The 20,888-nt window shown below is 40.7% G+C and overlaps 2 protein-coding genes across 2 annotated transcripts; both read left to right on the top strand.

The window, feature by feature from the left end:
* The first annotated feature begins 170 nt into the window (after positions 1 to 170).
* nkx2.3 (NK2 homeobox 3) lies at positions 171 to 2,035 on the top strand. Its single transcript, XM_063491882.2, has 2 exons — positions 171 to 561; positions 1,392 to 2,035. Exons 1-2 carry the CDS (start codon positions 171 to 173, stop codon positions 2,033 to 2,035), a joined length of 1,035 nt encoding a protein of 344 aa, XP_063347952.1.
* Positions 2,036 to 5,640: 3,605 nt separating this feature from the next.
* nkx3.3 (NK3 homeobox 3) lies at positions 5,641 to 7,045 on the top strand. Its single transcript, XM_063492210.1, has 2 exons — positions 5,641 to 5,884; positions 6,507 to 7,045. Exons 1-2 carry the CDS (start codon positions 5,641 to 5,643, stop codon positions 7,043 to 7,045), a joined length of 783 nt encoding a protein of 260 aa, XP_063348280.1.
* Positions 7,046 to 20,888: the final 13,843 nt, after the last annotated feature.

Genomic DNA, 20,888 nt, shown 5'->3' with positions numbered 1-20,888 from the left:
AGCTGAGAGAAAATCAGTCGTCATCGGTGTGTACGCAAAAACAACAGAGCGCGGCCGTTCCTCGGGTTTACGCACGTCTAATTTTCTTCTTTTGCGCGTCCGGAGGCGAATCGGTCCCGTTCTTGGACTGCTGATCGGTATATTTTGCCATCTCTTTCTTGGTGGTAATAATGATTCCTAGTCCGGTCATAGGTTCGTCCTCCACGCCTTTTTCTGTGAAGGACATTCTGAAGTTAGAGCTCCAACAACAGTCTCAGCAGCACCAGCTACAGCTGATCTCCTGCTTCGGTCTCTCTGGTGCGCTCTCACAGCCTGGAGCTCTATTGAACAAATCCTTCCGTTCTCACTCGCCGCCCTCCTGCATGCTGGCGGGCAGAGACACCCCAAGCCCCATCAGCTCCTGCCTGTCGGAGAGCGAGGAGAGGATGGCGTACCTCAACTCACTGAATGTGCAAGACCGACTGACGGACTCCGGTATCCAGGTGGAGGTGTTCGGCAACCTGGGGCAAACCCACTCTGCAGACCTCCGGCCGGAGACAGAGCAGGACGAGCATGACAGCAGTGAGTACACAGTCTACTGAAGCGAGTTACTCTGAGGATGTTAATTGTATAAAAATGCACATGGACGAAAATGCCAAAGGAGAAAATCAAATCATAAAATATGAATTAAAGTTTCCTACGAGACAAAAAAAGGCTCATCTAATCTGACATTGATACACGTTTCTGGAGAAACGTTTTCCGATTTCTGTTTAAATTATTATAAATTGATCACCTAGCACAGACAACAAAAAATAGGCCCCTGGTTAATATAATATACATAATATATATTTTCATAATAGGACCAAACAATGGACGGCAAAGAACAACAACAACAACAAAAAAAGATTATTATTTCATACAATTCATTAGCTGCCAGCTGAGTAAGACTGGCAGAGATTAAAGTGTTTACATTTGCAAGCTGCTAATTTATGTTTGCTGAATATATTAAACTGATGATCCAAATTGTCACGCATTTAATAAGACGTAGACACTTCCAGAAACACAAGACAGAAACTATATTTAGCCTCATCTGATTTTAATGTATCAACATTCACGTTTAGTTAATGTTCGTATATAACATGACGTCATTATTGGTATGCCTCCCTAATTTTATTTTTCAATACATTTTACTAGCAATTTTCAATTAGGCCACTTCCAATACACTTGTACAATAAATAATAATAATAATAATAATAATAATAATAATAATAATAATAATAATAATAATAATAATAATAACAATAATAATAACAATAATAATAAAATGATTAAATTTGTAAAAGTAAATATATACTTGAAAATAATCAAGATGCTAGCTCTGATGTGTAATTAAACATGGTTTCTCCATGCAGGGAGCTGCGGTGTCTTGCCGGGTGAGTGTGAGGATCCAGACTCGGAGAAGCCGGCCACCAAGCAGCAGAGGACCAGACGGAAACCTCGCGTTCTCTTTTCCCAGGCTCAGGTGTTTGAGTTGGAGCGGCGCTTCAAGCAGCAGCGTTACCTGTCCGCCCCGGAGAGAGAGCACCTGGCCAGCTCCCTTAAGCTCACCTCTACCCAGGTCAAGATCTGGTTCCAGAACAGGAGGTACAAATGCAAGAGGCAGCGGCAGGACAAGACCCTGGAGATTGCGGGTCATCATCACCACCATCACCACCCACCACCGCCTCCAAGGAGGGTGGCTGTGCCGGTTCTCGTCCGAGACGGGAGGCCTTGTCTGGCTGGATCTCAGAACTATAATCCCCCTTACACAGTCGGAGCTCCCAATCCGTACAGCTACAACGGCTATCCAGCCTACAGCTATAACAACTCGGTGTATAGCAACACTTACTCTTGTACTTATTCTAGTTTCCCTTCTCTCCCGCCCAGCAACGCCTCTGCCAATGCTTTCATGAATATGAATTTGGGGAACATTAGCGGGCAGACGCAAAGCCAGGCTCCCCAAGGACCAAGTGTCACACCCTGCCAAGGAGCTCTGCAGGGCATCCGGGCATGGTAGCGCGGTCTTTGCTCACAATCAGAAGCCTGTCTTGATGGATAGACTCGAGCATGTAAACATCTTCAACTAATGCCGTGAAAACCACAATTTCAGATTTCGTAACACATTACAGAGCGCAGGGGTCAGTTTGTTCTAACTCCACAGGCATATGAAGAAAAATGGACTGAAATAAAATATATCTATTATAATTTTTTTCCCCCTCTGAGCCACATGTGTTTAGAAAACTTAGTGAAGTTGTTGTGTTATGTTTGACGGAAATAATTGTGCAGATTGGCCAAAACTAATGGTTCAAAGCTGATGTATTGTGCTTAAAAAATAAAGGAAAATCCCATGTAAATTTTCGGTTACGCAAAGACCTATAGATTTCATTAAGAAAGTGAAGTCTTTCATGAATTTTATTTGGATGCATAAAGTTGCAAGAAATTAACATGGATCACAAATGCTGGACAATTTAGCATTATTTCTATTAAGCTCTTCCCCCCTCTTTTTTAAATTTGTGTGACTTGGGTTTAACCTTAAGGCTTTGTTTTTTCACTCCAAAACTAAGTGAGTGACGCTGAAAGCCAATGAACTGATTAAAAAAAGAGGCGCTCAAATAAGGCTGTTTCTAGGCTCGAGTTAAAAACCACAAAACGATGCAAGTTATCAGCGATGGTGGAATTAAAGGGCATAATAACTGTCATGGCACGACTGATTGAAGTGGAGTGTTCTTTGTGTGTGAGTCTGTACGTGTATCTGTTCTTTTTCTTTTTTTTAATGATGTTGACTGAGGTTTATTCCAACATTTCTTATCGTCTGAAATCTTTTCTCAAGCCAAGAAAACGGTTTTTTTTTCTTGTGTGAGAAAGCTTGCACTAGACTTCGGCTTGAGACAAGAACCAGAAACAGAGAGAATTTAAAGGCGAGCTAATGTCCGGTCAGGATTCAGAGATGGACATTAACCAGACGGCCAGCATCCCCGGACCCACAGAGCATAAAAACGAGAAGAGCATTGGATGATAAATACTCTTAGGACACCTCTTCTTTTGCTAAATAATAATAATAATAATAATAATAATAGTAATAAATTACCTAAATCTGTGTCACATTTATAATTACAATAATGTCATAATTACATAATAAATACTGATCTGCACTCACTCACAGTGAGGCAAACCCAGACCACATATATACTCTTTCTCCAACTCTCTCTAACACACACACACACACACACACACACACACACACACACACACACACACACACACACACACACACACACACACTTCGTTGTTTAGAGATGGACTTAAGCAAAGCCTTTACCCACCAGGCACGGCCGAATACCCTGACGCTATTAATGGAGATAAATGGCAAAGTAAACAGCGTGTTTGTCTCCCCTGATAGCCTCACTGGCCACTTCCCTCGGCTACTGCACTGCCGGTAGGACATACCTGGTGTCAGCTCTAAGTGCTGCAGAGTCACTAGTGTAAATAGAGCTGGCGACAGGACGGCGATGCCTGAGGACGCGGCTTGGCCACGGGTTCTCTGACAGACACTGCTGCGATCGCTATCTTCTGCTTCCAAAGATAGCAGCTCAGCGGCTCATCGCTGCGCTGTATAGGCGTGGAGTTTCCTAAAACAAAGTGTCCAGAGGCAGACACTCAAGGAGCTCACAATAGAACCGAGGCCCAAATATAGAGAAGGAAAGAAAGCGGGAATAAAAGCTCTATCATCGGTTTCATTCTGGCTGCACCCTGTCAGCTGTGCTAGGACATGTTTTCATGTCTACAGCACTATTACCAAGTATACTGGAACCAAGTATACTGGAACATTAATATTCAGTTTAGCGTAAAACAATAATAAGTCATCAAAATTCCGCGTGACTTGATTGGCTTTTATCTGATATAGTATTAAATATTTTTAAAAATAAAAGGTTTTGACTGATAAAGCCAGTTGATCACAAGTCCACAAACGTTCAAACGTTATACTCTTTCTGTGTGAGCACAACAGTAAACTAAATCTTTCCTCACAAACCAAATCTCATCAAAAATATCTCTTTTGGTAGAACATATGCACTTGCAGAATTTCACGCTTAACACTCCTCACTGGACAAAGGCAAGTAGGGTCGAGGTTTTATTTGGACACGTGTAATGACGCCTATGTGTGCGAGACTTTACTCCATAATTATAATCAACAAGACACCATTGATTTCAAACAGTTTTTGCAAAATGAATAATAAACTGCATTCCGACGCTGATTTGCAGAATTCAGATGTTCTATTTTGAAACTGTTAAATGACATGTTGTGGTTTGAACACAGGAAACTGCGCTAGGATTTTAATTTATCCCTCCCAGACACTTAAAAACACCCTGGAGGGTGATCTGGCTTTGAGGTACAAAGGGAGATTTTACTGCAATTACGAGAAACAAAACAAAACAAAACAACATGGAGGAAGCAGCTCGCCGCATCTGTCAGTACATCTCCTCACCTGAAAGGTAGATTGTGTAATCCTGGTCTTTATGGGAGTGCGTATGTACATGTGCGTAGCTGTCGTCTTTTATTTTGACTCACGTGTAACTTCGAAGACCAAGAATCCTGTCCACATGGCGGCGCTAGACACCTGTTCGAGCAACGAGGCAGAACCAGCAGATGTCCATCTTCACACTGGACTGAAGATGTGTTTTATTATAAAATATTAAAACATGAAGGTCTGTAGGATTCAAATTGTGCACAATTTTACCAGTCACATAATTCACAATGATAAAAAATGGACATTTAGTTTAATTAAAACTAAATAATAGATGGAAGTTTTTTTTTTAATCAAAATAGTCCTTTTTGGATTAGTTTAGACTCAAGTGGAAAGTAAACTTGAATTTTCAAAAGAGTTATTTCTAGTTTTTAAATGTAAATTCCTGTATTGTGAAATGCTTTAAAACCAAACTCACAGGTGAAATCCAGAACAGAGCGGCACTTTTACGCACGCTTAGTGAACGTAAACCGTCGGGTTTTCACACATGTACATGACATCTGATAGTTGGTAAACCTAAAGGAAACAGCCTAAAGAAGAAGAAAAGAAGAAGAAGAAGAAGAAGCTGTTAAGCAAACAAAGCAGCTCTGTGCGTAAGAATAACTGAAAACATTTTCCAATGGGTCTGATTCATGTTTAAGAATAATCAGCAGGTTCTACTTATTTTCTTTGGCTCTTACAGATTAAACTAGATTGATTTTACTTCTTTCTTTCTTTTTAAATCACAGTACTCATACCGAAAGCTAAAGAAAATAAAACCATGTAGCTTTGGGAATCAATGTCCTTCGTCCTTTCACTGACACTGAGCAAAGAGGCCAGCGTTAAAGCTGGGCGGTGCGAAGGAGGGACCAGCAGGCACAGATAACATCCTATCACAACTTAACTGGAGCTGCAGTTGAAATACTGCTTGACAGTCTTGACAGATCCTGATATAGGCTGCTCATTAGCACATTAGACTGTTCGCCGCAATTAAATTACAACGCGCAAAAGAGCGTATCAGCAGTGAGGGCTTGTTTTTGCTTTCCAGTGGCGGATTTCTTGATGCCTCCCGAGAAATCGCGCGAGAGAGTGAGGAAATACCCGTGCTCTTATCTGAATTATGACATTAACTTTTTCTTCCTTTTCCATCAAAGACATCCTCACCGGACTCGATGCCAACGGCAAGCCGGGAACCGCGGGGGAGTTCTGCGCAACGAAGGCGAACAACACGCGCACCGGCGATGGTGGCAGGGATGGCAACCACGTCTACCCGGAGATACTTCCCACACACCCCCGCGTTATAAGCGCCCAATCGGAGGTTTCTACAGAGGAGGACACAGGAGAAGAGACAGAGCTCATAGAAGGTGGTTTTTTTTTTTAAAGATCTGTAAAGAGTATCGGGAAAAAATCTTAAAATGAGGTGTAGGCGTTCTCATCTAAATTATATTTGCACAAAGCAGCATGTTGAAGGAACATAAACATTCATCACAACACTCGAATGTGTTTCACGCCATAATCACTTTATCGAGTTATTTATTTTGCATAAGAAACCGTTTTCACAAAAGAAAAAAATCCCGTTACCGTGTGTTTAAATTGAAGAACTGTGCATTATTTTCCCCATAAAAATACATCGATGTGTAATTTAACTAACTACAGTGTAATTATTACTGTCTCAAGAATTTGTATCTATTTATTTATGCCCCATGTGACTTTTTTGTGCGTAAAGAGCACATAGCTTGTGGGAAAATAAAACTATAACACTGCGTCGTGGAAATCTGTGGGATTTGTTTAAACTTGTTTAAAGCATTTATTCAGGTACATCCCTTGACTTTAATAGCATGACAGAAATACAATCGAAAGCTGTCATATTGGCCAGCATCAGCACCTTGTTGGAATGACCTATCAGCAAAAAACAGGGGCCTTTATCACCCTGACGTACAGAGGCAGCACATTTACTTGTGGTCACGGATTTCTATTTTATTTCAGTCGCTGCAGATGACCAGGAGCCGTGTAAGGAGCAGGGCGAACAGCAGAAAAGACCGCAGTGCGAGAGTGCAGAGGAGGAGGGATGTAACCGCGGCGGGGAGACCTCCAGCTGTTCGCCGGACGCGCAGCAGTGCAGGCCCGGTGCAAAGAAGCGCTCCAGGTCGGCCTTCTCTCATGCTCAAGTCCACGAGCTGGAGCGCCGTTTTAGCACTCAGAGGTACCTTTCTGGTCCCGAACGGGCCGATCTGGCAGGAGCCTTGAAGCTTACAGAGACCCAGGTGAAAATCTGGTTCCAGAACCGGAGATATAAAACCAAACGTCGCCAGATGGCGGCCGAAATGGCCGTATGCAGCTCCCCAAAGAAAGTGGCTGTAAAAGTTCTGGTGCGGGACGATCAAAAGCAATACCACCAGGAGATTGGAGTACATATCCCCATGACCGTGCCACTGTACCGGGGCTATCAGTACTACCCCTACCTGCACTACTACTACCACCAACCCTGGAACATGGACAACATGTTTTGTGGAGGGATGCTTTGAGGCTCCGAAGCTGAACTGTTTTCAACAAGTGTCACTTCAAATGCAAGCGTTCTGCTTTCTAGGAGGTTTCTGCTGACTCGGTGGATTTTACGATGCAATTGGACATTTTATACAGAAAATCCTCCATTTTTAAATCGGAATTAGTAATTTAGTTTAATATTTTGTCAGTTTCATATTGTGTAACTATTTGCAAGTTAGAAAAAACATTTTTTTAAAGGGAAATACTACTGACTTCTTCAAACCTCTTATGTGACAGGTATATTTTTGGCCAGGATCATGACTTTTAAATATTTCTTTTAACTTTTTAAAAAGTGATTTTATGACTTTTATTTCAAAACTTTCAAAAGTTAAAAAATATATATTTATTATTATGATTACGACGGGAAGAGGAGGTCATAAAAAGTGAAGGTTGCTAAGCGGAAGAGAACAGAAAGTTAACTACAATGTTATATTTCAACCTTTTCTTGTGGGATTAATAAAAGAAAAGAAAAGAAATACAACAAAGCAAATGATTTTCATTGTGTTGACGGTGGAAATCATGAAAGTTTGAACTTTATTTATTTTTTTATTCGGTGGGGGAAATAATTCTATGAGAGAAATTATTTCTCTCACGACCCTAAAAGTTTTCTTTACTCTGAGTTCTTCTTTCTGTTCATAAAAAACATTATGTTTGCAACAGATTTGTAGATCACCCATTTCTCCATGATGCACCATCTCAAATACTTAATGTTTTTATATTAAGATTTTTATTCGGGGGTTTTTTATAATCAAATCAAGGTCCCAACAGTGATAAATATAAGAGCTGTATTTTTTAATATCTATATAAGGATATGGATGAAAATAAAATATAAATAATGTAGGTTTTGTTGTCATATTTAACCTCTTACCTATACTACGGTGTCAGATGGTGCACAATATCTTAAATGCAATTTAGAAATTTGATGGGGTCATCTCTGCATTGTCTTAAAATGAAGTGTTGACTGGGTTTCTCACAAGTTCATAGGATGATATATATGTTGTTTTTTTCTTCTTCCCCCATGACTGCCAGCAACAGCTCATTGTGAGCGACCAGACAGAGCAGAAAGGAATCTGGAAGTTATACAAACTCAACAAGAGAAAGTAGCTTATCTTGATGTGTGAGAAGCTTGACCGAGGCCTCTGACACTTTTAGTGGGCATTTATTTTATTTATGGGACACCTTTATTGATCGTGAAACTTAACATTAACACCTGCAAGAAGACATTCTTCTTTCGCATGGTACTAAAGCAACAGATTAGAAAGCAATAAGGCTTCTTCACACGAATGTACTTATAACATTCTGTATCTCACATGGATAGAGTTTATGCTTTTAAAGTGTCTGTTTGGAAATGGGTGTTCATCTAGTTGGCAGACTACCTCCTCTAACATTTCAGCATTGCACAAACCTTTACATGATATTAGGAAGAAGAATCTTTGCTGTTGTTTTATACAAAAATTGTGGGGGGGGTTTCTTAATCCTTCTGCATAGGTGTGCTCTCTACTATGTGCTGCACTAGTCAGAGACGGTTAATAGACCGTGGAGATGTTGCACCATGGAGCCAGGCTGCACAAGACAGTGCACATTAATCATGCTTTACTGAAAAGACTACACCCTCATCATCACTCTCAAGGAATGGCACAGTGATCAGACTCCATAGGAAAATGAAAAACGTAATTCCTATACAAGGAGACCAGCATTTTAGTTTGGTTTTTAACTGATTGCATTTACCATCCAGAGGGAGTTAACATCTAGGCCTGTGTTTTATCAAAGGAGCTTGCAGATGGTGGAGAAAGGCAGGATGGTCAAATAAAATAATTTATCTTCCCCCAGAAATAATAATGAAAAAAAAAGGATACAGTTTATGTAGCATGTTTACTGATCCCCTTGACACTGCAGGGTTACAAAAGGTTTGCAAGGTCTTAAAAGCACCGCAGTGTCCTGTCTTTATAATCCCAAACAATATTATCATTACAGTACTACAACATTAAAGAGACATCAAAGAACTGGGATGTAACAGTGCTTCAGCTTCCCTTTTCCCAACGCAGGCAGCTTTGGCAGAGATGATCACCCTTTGCTGCACTCTGGCTCCAGCCCAAACCCCATCTATCTCTTGTATCAAAACAGCACTTCAGACTACAGTAAGTGGTTGGCACTGTGCACAGCAGGTTTCAGGGTGGGAGGAAAAACACATCTTCTTTTCAATGTCTAACCATAATTCACAGATAACTTATTTTCATTTGCGCACACTTGCTTTTAAAGACTTAAAAAAACAACACTTTTCAGCAGAAAAGGTCAGGGTGTAACACTGTTGCACCACAGTACGCCACTTTCTATGTGCTCTGATTATTCACATTGTGCTGGTAAATAGTTGGTCTAGTCAGAGCTTTCTACCGTGACAAGATAAGAGTTTTTCTTTTCCTGCACCTATTCTGTGATGCGTCACACTCATGTAAATTTCCACCCACAGACAACAAAACAGGCACGGTGAAAGGAGACTGCGACAAAGGATAAGTTTAAGGTTTTATACCAGTTAAAACTCATTCACAGGTGAGCTTCAGCTAAAAGGTCAATTTACTTTACTTTACATAATGACACTGTCTCCATCAAAGACACTGCTGAGCTGCTGTGAGCTGTATGTACCAGTCATACTACAAAGTTCAAGGTGCCCCCCCCCCCCAAAAAAAAAAAAAAAAAAAAAAAAAGAGCACAAGCAGTCAGTCAGACATCACAGAGGTTAGAAAACCAGTCAGGGGTTTATCCATAATATGTAAACTGCCCTATATGAATGCAAAACTAAAAGTAAACACATGCACCATCTGTATTTGCATTGAAAAAGCAGCATGTAAATGATATACTATATTAAGAATGTTAGGTCAGTGTTGGGTCAACCTGGTAGTGTTATTTGCACCCATTAACTTTAAAAAAAACAATGGAAAAAATCACCAATGGAAATATAATGCCAATGTTCATGTCCCCTCAGTATGAACTTCAATTACTGGATTGACCTTGGCCCTTACTAGTTTTATCAGGTCAGTTCAGTGGTTCTGTATTTGGTGAGATTACATCCATGCGCTGTAGTAATTATCAAAATATTGTTTGTTTGTTTTTTCATGGAAATGGACTGCCTCAGCTGCATTTCACCATATTTAATCTGTAACCTAAGATGCTTGTCTTTGAATCGTGCCGAGAGGAAACCCATGCAGGCACAGGGAGAACATGCAAACATGCAAAAAGGTGTGAGAGTGCTAACCACTGCATCACCATGGTGAATTCCTAGCATGGATTTAGCTCAGTGCCATATCATAACAACAATACCAGCATAAATTTTTATGTGGTATAAAAATGCCATGTCATGATATCATTGGTATTGTACTGCCATGTCCTAGTGCACGCAACACTGAGATAAGGCCGGGCATGTCTGAGAGCAGGAGCCGTATGTCACCACCATTAATGATTTATTACCCAAAACGGAAGCTACTTCAGCAAACTCTAACAAAGCACAGAATTCTGAAAAGCATAGGAAAAAAATCTCCTGCTAAAGGTGGACAAAACAAACATGTTTCATCATTTGAGGCAAAAGGAAAAAAAAAAACACAGCTGAGATTGACCAGGCTATGAAAAAGGAGAAAATTACTGGTAATGGTTACACCATAGAAAACCAGAGCTTTAAGCAGCTGGTTAAAAAACTTAACCCAAGATACAAGATGCCAGGTAGAAAATATTTTTCGGTTTTATGACAATATTGTGCAGCTCCTGAAGAGTTGCAAGGTTCAGTTGATTTAGTTATTGTTAAACTAAAGTGTTGTAAGGTTATTTCATACTTTTACTTCAAATTCCCAGAGAAAACACTTACCTAGGCTAGTTTTGTGCTCACAGTTCACTCATACCGTGTCCCTGGATATAATTCTGTGTTACTATTATTGCACTGCAGTGCTGCTTCTGCTGCTGGCACCTTATTTCAGCAGATTTGCACTTAACATAGGAAGTGTCATCAGTGACAGTGGCTCTTTGTAAAAGGATACAAAATGCCTTTCACAAATTACACAAAAAAACGTTATTTCAAATGTTCTTGCAATGCTGTGATCTAATCTTGAGGCTATATCACCCACTCCTATGTGGATTTCCCAAAAAATGTGGAGACAAGCTCCAAGTATTCATAGACTGCTGTGGTAATGCTAACTGGCATCAGGGCTGTGGATGCTTTAACTGGATTTGGAGATCTACAACTGAAGCTGCTCACAGTCTTTGTGGTACTTTTAGAGCATTTTAAGGCTTTTACTGCAAACAATGTAGCACATTAAGTTAATTTCTAGTAATATGTTAATTAGTAGTTTTTATGTGAATTAATTTCCAGATGTCTGAATGTGTGTAGTGACCCATGCAAAAATCTTACCCTGAGCATATTAATAGTACTTAAACTACTACTGTAGCTGATTCCCATTTTTCTATACAGTCTATTATAGCAACATACATCAGTGTTTTAAACACAAAGCCTTGCTTGAGTGGAGCAACTGCGTCTCATTTTAGCATTTTTCACACAAAATGCAATGATTTCCTAAAGGACAATCCCTCTGCTCTTATTTTGAGTGTTCACTTATTATTAACCAGCTACCCCGAGCCCTTGCTAGCTTATGTTTTTCCTACCAGCCTGTGTGCCATCGAGGAGCTCCTCCATGTCATTCATCTGCTTCTTCAGAGAGGATCTGGTGTCTGATAACTCTGCAGTTGGTGTTGGCAGCTGGTGTTGGTAGTCCTTGTTCTACTCTGGAGAGGCTTTTCAGTTTATTTGTTTATGTAGCACCAATTTACAACAACAGACACCTCAAAGCCCTTAATGCTGCGAGTTAAAGACCATAAATTATTAGAGCAAAAACCCCAACAGTCTGATGATCCCCTATGAGAAAACACAAGGTGACGGTGGGAAGGTAAAACTCCCGTTTCATAGAAAAAACAAAGAAAGTTAGATCTGGCTAAGAAATTGAGGAACCCAGTGCACTTACATGGTAGAGACTTGTCAGCAGTTCAAGAGGGAAGAGTTGAAGTTCATCTGTGGGATAAGAGAATCACTGAAAGGCAGCTGGTTACACTGCACGGTTATTTCTTTTAAATTATCTGATGGAGTAAATATAGAGATATCTGCAAGGATTTTAACCCCCATTCCAGATGATTGTGGCCTAAGTAGCAATTAGTGCATGCTTTACTAAGATAACCATAACACAGGCATCGCTTACTTAGTATCACTTTAAACACCGTCATTGACAGAATGTGCAATTGACACCTAAGAGTTTACCCAACAGGTAGCATCAAATTAAGACTTTTTTGCTCACCGTCAGCTATTGAGCTTCATAACTGTCATTATGGCATCTGTAAGACACAACTCATTACATTAATGACTCCTTTTACTGCTCCACCTCTAAAATTATATACTGGGGAGTTAAAAAAACTAGCTCCGCACTCCTTTGTCATTATCTGATAGCTCCTTGATTTGTTACCATCATACCAGCTTCACTATTATCACCAAAGTTCAACAATTGTTTAGAAGTGCTTGCCACCGTTTTCTGGGTAGGTCAGATGTTCTGTGGATAAGAAATTCAAACTCGTTCCAGGTACAAAACCGGAAACAACATCTCTTATCCGTTCTTTATTATCACTGCAGTGACTCACTCTAAGGTCACATCCTTTATCACTTCTTTAAGAGCATTTATGCCCGGGAATGTGCTCCAGCCAGTAGTCCACTGAGCTGTGAAACATTACTCTAAATGCGATGCTTAAGTATATAAACATTTTGAGTTGTGCTTTGTTTTTGTGTCTCCTCGCAAGCACGCCCGGAAACAGCAGAGAGAGTGAAAGAAAGGGAAGAGATGGCCAGACAACAGTGCAGAAGAACGTGTTTGTCCGCCTCTTTGAACAATCACTCGCACCAGCTCCCACAACTTAACAGACTATTGATAGCAGATTTAAATAACACTTAATAATGGCAGTGGAAACAGGTAATTACCTGCTGTCTTTTATGTTGCAGAGGAATGCCTTGAGGGTGGGGCTGCCTCTGTAGTGTGCAACACAGGAATGGCAGTCCTCACCTAATCCATGCTTGGCTGCGTTTTTAAGATACAGATCTATTGACAGAGCATTCTCACAAGGCTCCTGAGCAGCAATTATACATGCATTTCCGATGCGCCTATTGCAATAGGAATTATTTTCTTAAGGGCCTTGTTGATTTAACAATACCACGGTCACATAACGGCTGCTGGCACCGAGACTTCTCGGTGAAATGAACGGATTTAGAGCTCACGCCACACTGAGACTGGGAGAGGCTGCCCTCTCACGAGTTTGCCAGTTGTTGATTGTACCGTCAGAGACAGCCAAATGTCTTTTTCTGCTTTGGGAAGAAAATGGAGCAGCAGTGAGGTGCTGTTAACCCCCCCCTCCAAGGAGGCACAGGGCAGGACTCAGGAAAGAGAGGGGTCATGGTTAATCCCGAGTATAAAGACAGATCTGCTTCCCTTTGACCTGGTCTCTGTCTTTCTCTTCCTCTCTCTTTCTCTCTTGCACACACACACACACACACACACACACACACACACACACACACACACAGCAAATAATCCCACCCAGAGGACTCCTCAGGCTTGTCCCAGAAACTATTAGCAGATAGCATCAGTGCAAGTAGGAATGTAAACATTTACAGTAAAGCCAAAAGACATCAGCTACCCCAGGGGAAGGCCCATCCATCATAGGGCAGCCACATCAGCACTCACAGGCCTCGTGGTTTCAAAAGGAATTAGATATGACACCTTTCTGCACAATTTGAGCAGATTCCACATAATCAGTCCTCATTGTTCCTCTGGTATGCTGGTGAGTTCGTTATGTTACGTGATCACGCAGCAGCGTAAGAAGGTGTGATGTTTTGATGCATGCTCAATCACCAAGTTAAGGAAATCCCAAAAAGTTGATTCTGTTCGAATCGCTACGTCCAGATGAACAGAATCAACTTTTTGGGAAGAAGGTGACATGTTTTGTTTTTCTTACCCAAATTTGGCATTTTCTGAAAATGTGCTCTCTTTTTTTTTTGTTTGTTTAATTTTATCGGGGATATTTTGTTACATTTTGTTATATTAGTTACCCCACCACTGTGTTTGGGGACAGAGGTCATGGCAAGGATTAGAAAGGATACAGAGATGAGCCCACCCAGATCTTATAAAGAGCAGGGCCATATTTAAGGAAGTAGGTCTAGTCTTTATTGTTTGTGTGTGTTTCTACATGTATGTGTGTGTTTGTGTGTGCTGTGTCCATTAGGAACAGACACAGATAGCTCAGGGATGAGGGTCTGAGAGTTAAGTAGCAGTGCAAAGGTAAAGCTTGTGAGAAAGCAGGAAGTACCATAAATGGATTTGCCCCTCAGCACCTCTCAATTGTATTTATGTTTCTATGAACAGATTATATATGTATTGTTTAATGTATTTAGATATGAAGTGCTATTACATATGATGAGTAACAAATAATAAAACAGATAAAAATCATTTTGGAATATTAGCCTGAACATGCAGAAAACACAGCTGTCTCTAAATAAGTCTCTGCAGAAACAGCATGTCTGTCAGCTGTTGATAGCGAGTATGTGTTGAGCCCTTCTGTCCATAGATGGACAGGAAGTCTTTCAAGCTGCAACATTTCCTTCCTTTGACTCCTCTCCGCTCTCATGTCTCCCACGCACATGCTCAGACACACAGCAACTCCTCCAGAGCCAGCCAGAAGAATCCAAATGTTTTAATTAGCGGTGATAAGCAGAGACAAGCAAAGCATTGAACAGCTCTGACACACACATACACAGTCGTCTCCTATCAGCGAGTTGATAAAGGAGCTACTCGGGCTCCACTTATGGGCTCTCAAGCTTCCCTCCTCCTCCACTTCCTGGTCTACACCTCCAGGATGTTAAAGTTTGCGGGGCCAGGTGTCATCGCTTAGATATCATAAGCCTTACTTCCCACCTAACAAACACCAACGAATGCAAAGTAAATTAGGCATATCCTGCCTGGAGCTATTTGTCAGAGAGTGAGAAAAGAAAAAACATTTTTGGACATGAGCTGAGAAGAAATTTATGATTGTCACCTGTCCTGTAACAATATCTTCCAAGTGCAACACCACAAATCAAAAAAGAAAACTATAAAATGACAATAGCTGTCACTGGAGTTATTTTAGACAAGAGTGTGAATAAAACTTTTGAAATGGTTTGAGAGCTTCCCGTGAATAAATGAATAGCTTGTAGTTTTTGCCAGACCAGTTTGTGCTGACTAGAGCTTGAAGGCATAACAGTTAAGCTTATTTGACAGGAAGCAAAAGCAGCTTTCTTTTCAAGATCAAGTTCAAAGGGCAAGAGCGTTGTTTCTTCCTCGGTGTCCCTGACTGCACCTGTGTTGCTTCCACACACACACGCGCACGCACACACACACACGCATGCACATGCAAGGAATATTGTCCACGCTGTTTTCCCTCCGCTGACAGATAACTTCAGTTTTGGTCTAAGTTTGCATGCATTAGCTGTTGATGTATCTTTGTACTTGCACATCTGTTGTGCAGCGGAAATTTTTAATTGTGCAGGTGTTTGGTTCTGAGATGGTTTTATGACCTCGACTACCTTTTATTCACAGAATTTGTCACAACATTCAAGGCAGAAGGAAGGTCTGAGGAGAAAGAGTGCTGGACACCTGCAATGATCTGTAACAATGCTGCAGTTCATCAGACCCTGCCAAGGCTTCACTCCCAAAGGCCCAAGGGTTTGCGTGTGCATGTGTGTGTGCATGTGTTGGTGCGTGCATGTGTGCGTGTATGGCCTTTGCTTTGATCATGACAGTAGCATGGCAGAGTAAGTTTTTAATCGGTGGATTCCTCCTGAGGCAAAAAATACATTTCCATCTTTAAACAAAGAAGTGTTCCACAAAGCATCGTTAGGTCTTTTATAGGCCATTGAATTCATTTTTTTTTTTTTTTTAAATAACACATCTTGGCTTTGTTGCTCATTTTAAAATATCAGCGTCCATGTTGTAGGAGGATTACCCGCCTCTCCTTATTCTGGCCCATTAGCACTGGCATTTTACTATACTGTAAACACTTGGCTTTATCAAGGAGCTTTGTATTCAGTGCAAGTCTTGCATGTTGTTCTTTTATTGCACGACAAGTGAAAAGGATCCTGTTTCAAACTAACACGCACGCCAAAGCCGCCCACAACGTCGCCCCGTTGCTTGTGTCTTTACATCCCTGAGTATGAATGCTCAGAATCAAAACAGCTGGTGTGTCTTTATCTCCAACCTTCTCCCACAGAGTTACAGAGTTACTATGTGTGAGCATGTGTAAGCATTTTATTGCGTTTCACTGATCATCTTGTATCCTTGGCAGTGGTGGGAAAATGTTTCCTCCCCTACTTGTTCTCTTAAGTGATGACAGGAGCTGTGTCTCCCCCATATCGCAATTCTTTATAGCTCACACACACACACACACACACACACACACACACACACACACACACACACACACACACACACACACACACACACACACGCTATGGGAGACATTGAAGTCACAACTGGCACAGCAAGTTGGTGATCTGTGAGCTATTTTAGTTGATATTTTGGTTGTTTGTGCTTCATAATTCACCCCGATGTTGCCATCTTTGGAGTCATGTCTGAGTTAACAAGAAACAGCCAGAAACCATTTGTCACTTGTCTCTAAAGGTTGAAAGTGGTATGTTTGGAACTTTGTGAGAACATCTAAAAAGAAGCGAGACGAAAAATGTCTGTTCTCATGGATTTATTCCAGGAATGATTTTGTGTTTAAAGAATCCGGGGGGTTTTTTTTTCATTGTATTTTCATGTGTAAACACAAAAAAAACCTCAATATTCCAGCTGGAGTTTTCTTGAAGAAATTTGAAAACTGTTGCACAAATCTTATTGAGGTTTCTGAAAGCGATTAAATGTGGGTCTTACTAAACAAGACAAAGTTGATCAGACAAATGTGGGCAGCATTTAAGTATTTTACCATTTCCTTTGGAGCACTGAAAATACTGGAGGCCAGCTTAGAGCTGATTTGCAGACCCTTCTGCGTAGGGACTTGTCAGTTTGGAGCTTCATATTATGGACTTTGAATGAAAAGACTGCAGGCCCTGTGACAGACTGGCAACCTGTCCAGGGTGTACCCTGCATCTTGCCCTAAGACAGCTGGGATAGGCGAATGGATGGATGGATGGATGGATGGATGGATGGATGGATGGATGGAGACTGGATGCAGTGACTTCTCTTAACCCTATTTCCGACCCTACCTCTCGTTAACCTTAACCCAAATTAAGCCTCAACCTCACCTTAAAGCATGCCTTTACTGTAAAATGTCGTTATTTATGCAAAGTGAATGTGTCATCCATTGGATTTTGTCCCATAGTGCTGTGTGTGCACAGCAAAAATGACCAAACACAGAACATGCAAGAACCTCATGGAAAAATGTTTTTCAGCACTGCAAATAATCTTCCATTCAAAGAATTAAAACACCACCTTGTAATCTGGCATACAAGCAATTTAAAGACAAGTGAGTGTGTGCCATCTTTTAGTTTAACTGTCTTTAGTAAATTTGTCACATGTCCTTTTTGGATTCCTTTTAGTATTCCTGCTGACTGAGAGCCATCATTGACTTTTTGTCTGTTACGCTTACTGTCTTGTCTGTTTATTCTCTTATTATAAGAATAAACAGACACTCAGTACTGCTGTGTTTGTCGTTAAGGTGTTAAAGTAATGAAAGGCAACACCCTGCAAACCTCTCTTCAAAGGTCTGGATTCATCTATAATCTGCACCTCTGTGCTTCACACCTCATCCAAACCAAACACCAACATGACACCTTTAGGTACAGCCTGTTCTTTGTATCAAAATGCAGTTTTGAGTATTTTATGGTAAATGGCCTGTATTTGTATAGTGCTTTACTTAGTCCCTAAGGACCCCAAAGCGCTTTACACTACATTCAGTCATTCACCCATTCACACACACATTCACACACTGGTAATGGCAAGCTACATTGTAGCCACAGCTGCCCTGGGGCGCACTGACAGAGGCGAGGCTGCCGGACACTGGCGCCACCGGGCCCTCTGACCACCACCAGTAGGCAATGGGTGAAGTGTCTTGCCCAAGGACACAACGACCGAGACCGTCGGAGCCGGGGCTCAAACAAGACGAACTGCCAACTCTTGAGCCACGATTGCCCTTTTAGCTGATGTCACAAAGGAAGACTTAATATTTTTAATTAATAAGGTTAATAAGGTTTTAAATATCAGCATTTTAAATCACCTGGTCCCTAACAGGTTTCAAAATTACTTCAATACAACCTGATATCAACAACACATGACATACTACACTGTGTCATTATTTGTGTAATAAAAGCAAAACCACAATACAGAAACTGTGTGTGGGAAAACTATGCACACTCCATAATTCAGTAGCTTGCAGAACTGAATTTAGAAGCAATAACTCAAAGTAACTGTTTTGTACATGACTTTATCAGCTTCTCACATTGTTGTAAATAGTTTTATTCATTACAATGTTGTTTCTGTAAATGAGGTTCGCATTTAATTATTATTGTTATTATTTATTCATTTATTTGTTATTTTTTGCACAACTCTGTGAAGGCCCCTTTTCACTCATTGTTTGAGGACTAGTTTGGATTAGTTCTCTCCTTTTTCAGCCATTCTGTTGCTGCTATGTGGGAGATCATTGTGCATACTTTGGCATACAGAGGAGTTCATGTTAGACTCAGTAAGTGTAAGCATGCTCAGGTCCTGTGGTTACAAAACAAACTCAAGTCATCAGGCTGTATCGATTATTTCTAACTTTACTGTTATAAATTTTGACAATTAACATGCTAACTGAATCCTGTAGAGTCTAATATGAAGGTTTTGGTTCTTTAGCAGTTTCTCTAAGCATACTGGAGTTTGACCTTGGAATGAATTTGCTAGAAAGTCCACTCCTGGGAAGACTGCCTTCCTCTTATAAATAATCTTTTTTGTTGTAGAATGACGGACTTCAAATTTAAAAAGTTTGCACATCAATGTTTTCTTTGATGTGCAAGAACAACTGGTTCACTGTGTCATCACCCACCTGAATGCTCCAGACCAGCAAACTGTCACAAACCTCTCCCTTTAAGTGCTCACACTTGCTGATGATCAGTTAATCAAGTGCATTTGATTAGCAGCATTTTGGCAGCTACTTATCCAGTAAGGAGGTGCTTGGTTTTTCACACACTACTTCAGCATTTTGGCTTCATTTTATCAGATATATATTTACACAGTGTGATATGTAATGCGTTGAGTTCATATTTGTCTTATTTTCCGACCTGCTAGGGACTAGATGATGATTTTTTATTATTATTATGTCATGGTTCATAAAACCTTAGGATTAAAAGATGGGGTGCTTTCTTTGTCTTGTGACTATATTTTTACACTCATGTGGATTTAAATTCTGAGACTGAGGGGTGGGGGTTAATGCTTCAGCATCACTTTAGCAAATGAATTAGATTATAAAACTCCGGTTAGCACTCTACTAGAACCATGGATATAAAACAAGAGATAACATCTCAATTCATGGCTGCAAAGTGATTTCAGGTTTTACAGAAAGCCAGTGAATAAAACAATCTAAACAAATTATGCCAGCCATAAATGGATATCACATGATCTTTTATTCACTAACACCAATTATGTTAGCTCCTTTCTGCTTTACCGGCTTCTCCTCCTCTCTTGGCTCCTTGCCTTCCCTGCAAATCTGCCTAGAGCTGGAGAGACTGCAGCAGCCAAGGGGATTACAGCAACAGCTCCTTTATCCAGCAGCACCCCCAAGGAGCGTGAGATCACAAACTATATGTGTCTGTGTGTATCCCAGTGAATTAGATGAAGAGACCGTAATCACACCTCATTTATTATCAGTTGGCAAGTGTGGAAATAAGTGGACATTATGGCATAATCCTGTATCACCCTGTAATTCATGCTGAGTGGTCCAGTTGCGATTTAGCTTAAAATATGGAGAGAGATCTGACAAGAGAAACAACCAAAGAGCAATACAGGGGGAGAGAAGACTACTAAGCTACTAAGGGAGAAATCTTGTAGGGGACCTGAGTCCTTCAGGCGTTCACACTCCTAATACCCTTGTTGTGTGTTACTGTGTGTGTAAAAACACCGCTCCACAGGTGCTTGCTGTAAGGGGCTTTGACTGCAGGCTTGAGTTTCCAAAACATGGACTTACGCTAATGTGCAAGGGAGGTTATGTATACCAGCCCTTCAGCGTTTTGTAATCTTTTTCACCAGTCACTATGGTGAATTATTGTAATAGAAACACAACTGCATGAATGTGTGTGTGTCTGCCTTATTGTCAAAGCAGTCGTGAAAGATGTCCTTAAAGCAGAGATAATATTCAGAGGTGAAAGTACTCCAGGTTTGTTTAGGGCACAGCAGCTACTAAACCACACACTTACACGTTATGCCTAACACACGCACACAGACACACACACGCCCACTGGGTAAACACCTCGGCTTAATTATGACTGAAAGTGTAAAGGGCGTAGCACTGTATCTATATAAATGGGTAATTGTGAAAGTAATTTGCGCTGTTTGTAGTGTATAACTGCTGTAATAGGTGATAACACATTAATTATCATATTGGTACCCAATATTATCAGAATTACAGTGCTCTATTTAGAGGCTGATCTTTGTAAATGCTTAAATGTTTGACATTTTAAATAAACTGCCAAACATGAGAATGTCTTTCTAAGTCAGGTTATCCAGCGTTTTGTTTCTCACTTCCATC

The sequence above is a fragment of the Pelmatolapia mariae genome, linkage group LG13 (genome assembly GCF_036321145.2).
Source record: "Pelmatolapia mariae isolate MD_Pm_ZW linkage group LG13, Pm_UMD_F_2, whole genome shotgun sequence".
NCBI classification, from domain to species: domain Eukaryota; kingdom Metazoa; phylum Chordata; class Actinopteri; order Cichliformes; family Cichlidae; genus Pelmatolapia; species Pelmatolapia mariae.
Note: the sequence above shows the minus strand (reverse complement) of the source record. Positions and strands in the feature narration are given on the sequence as shown.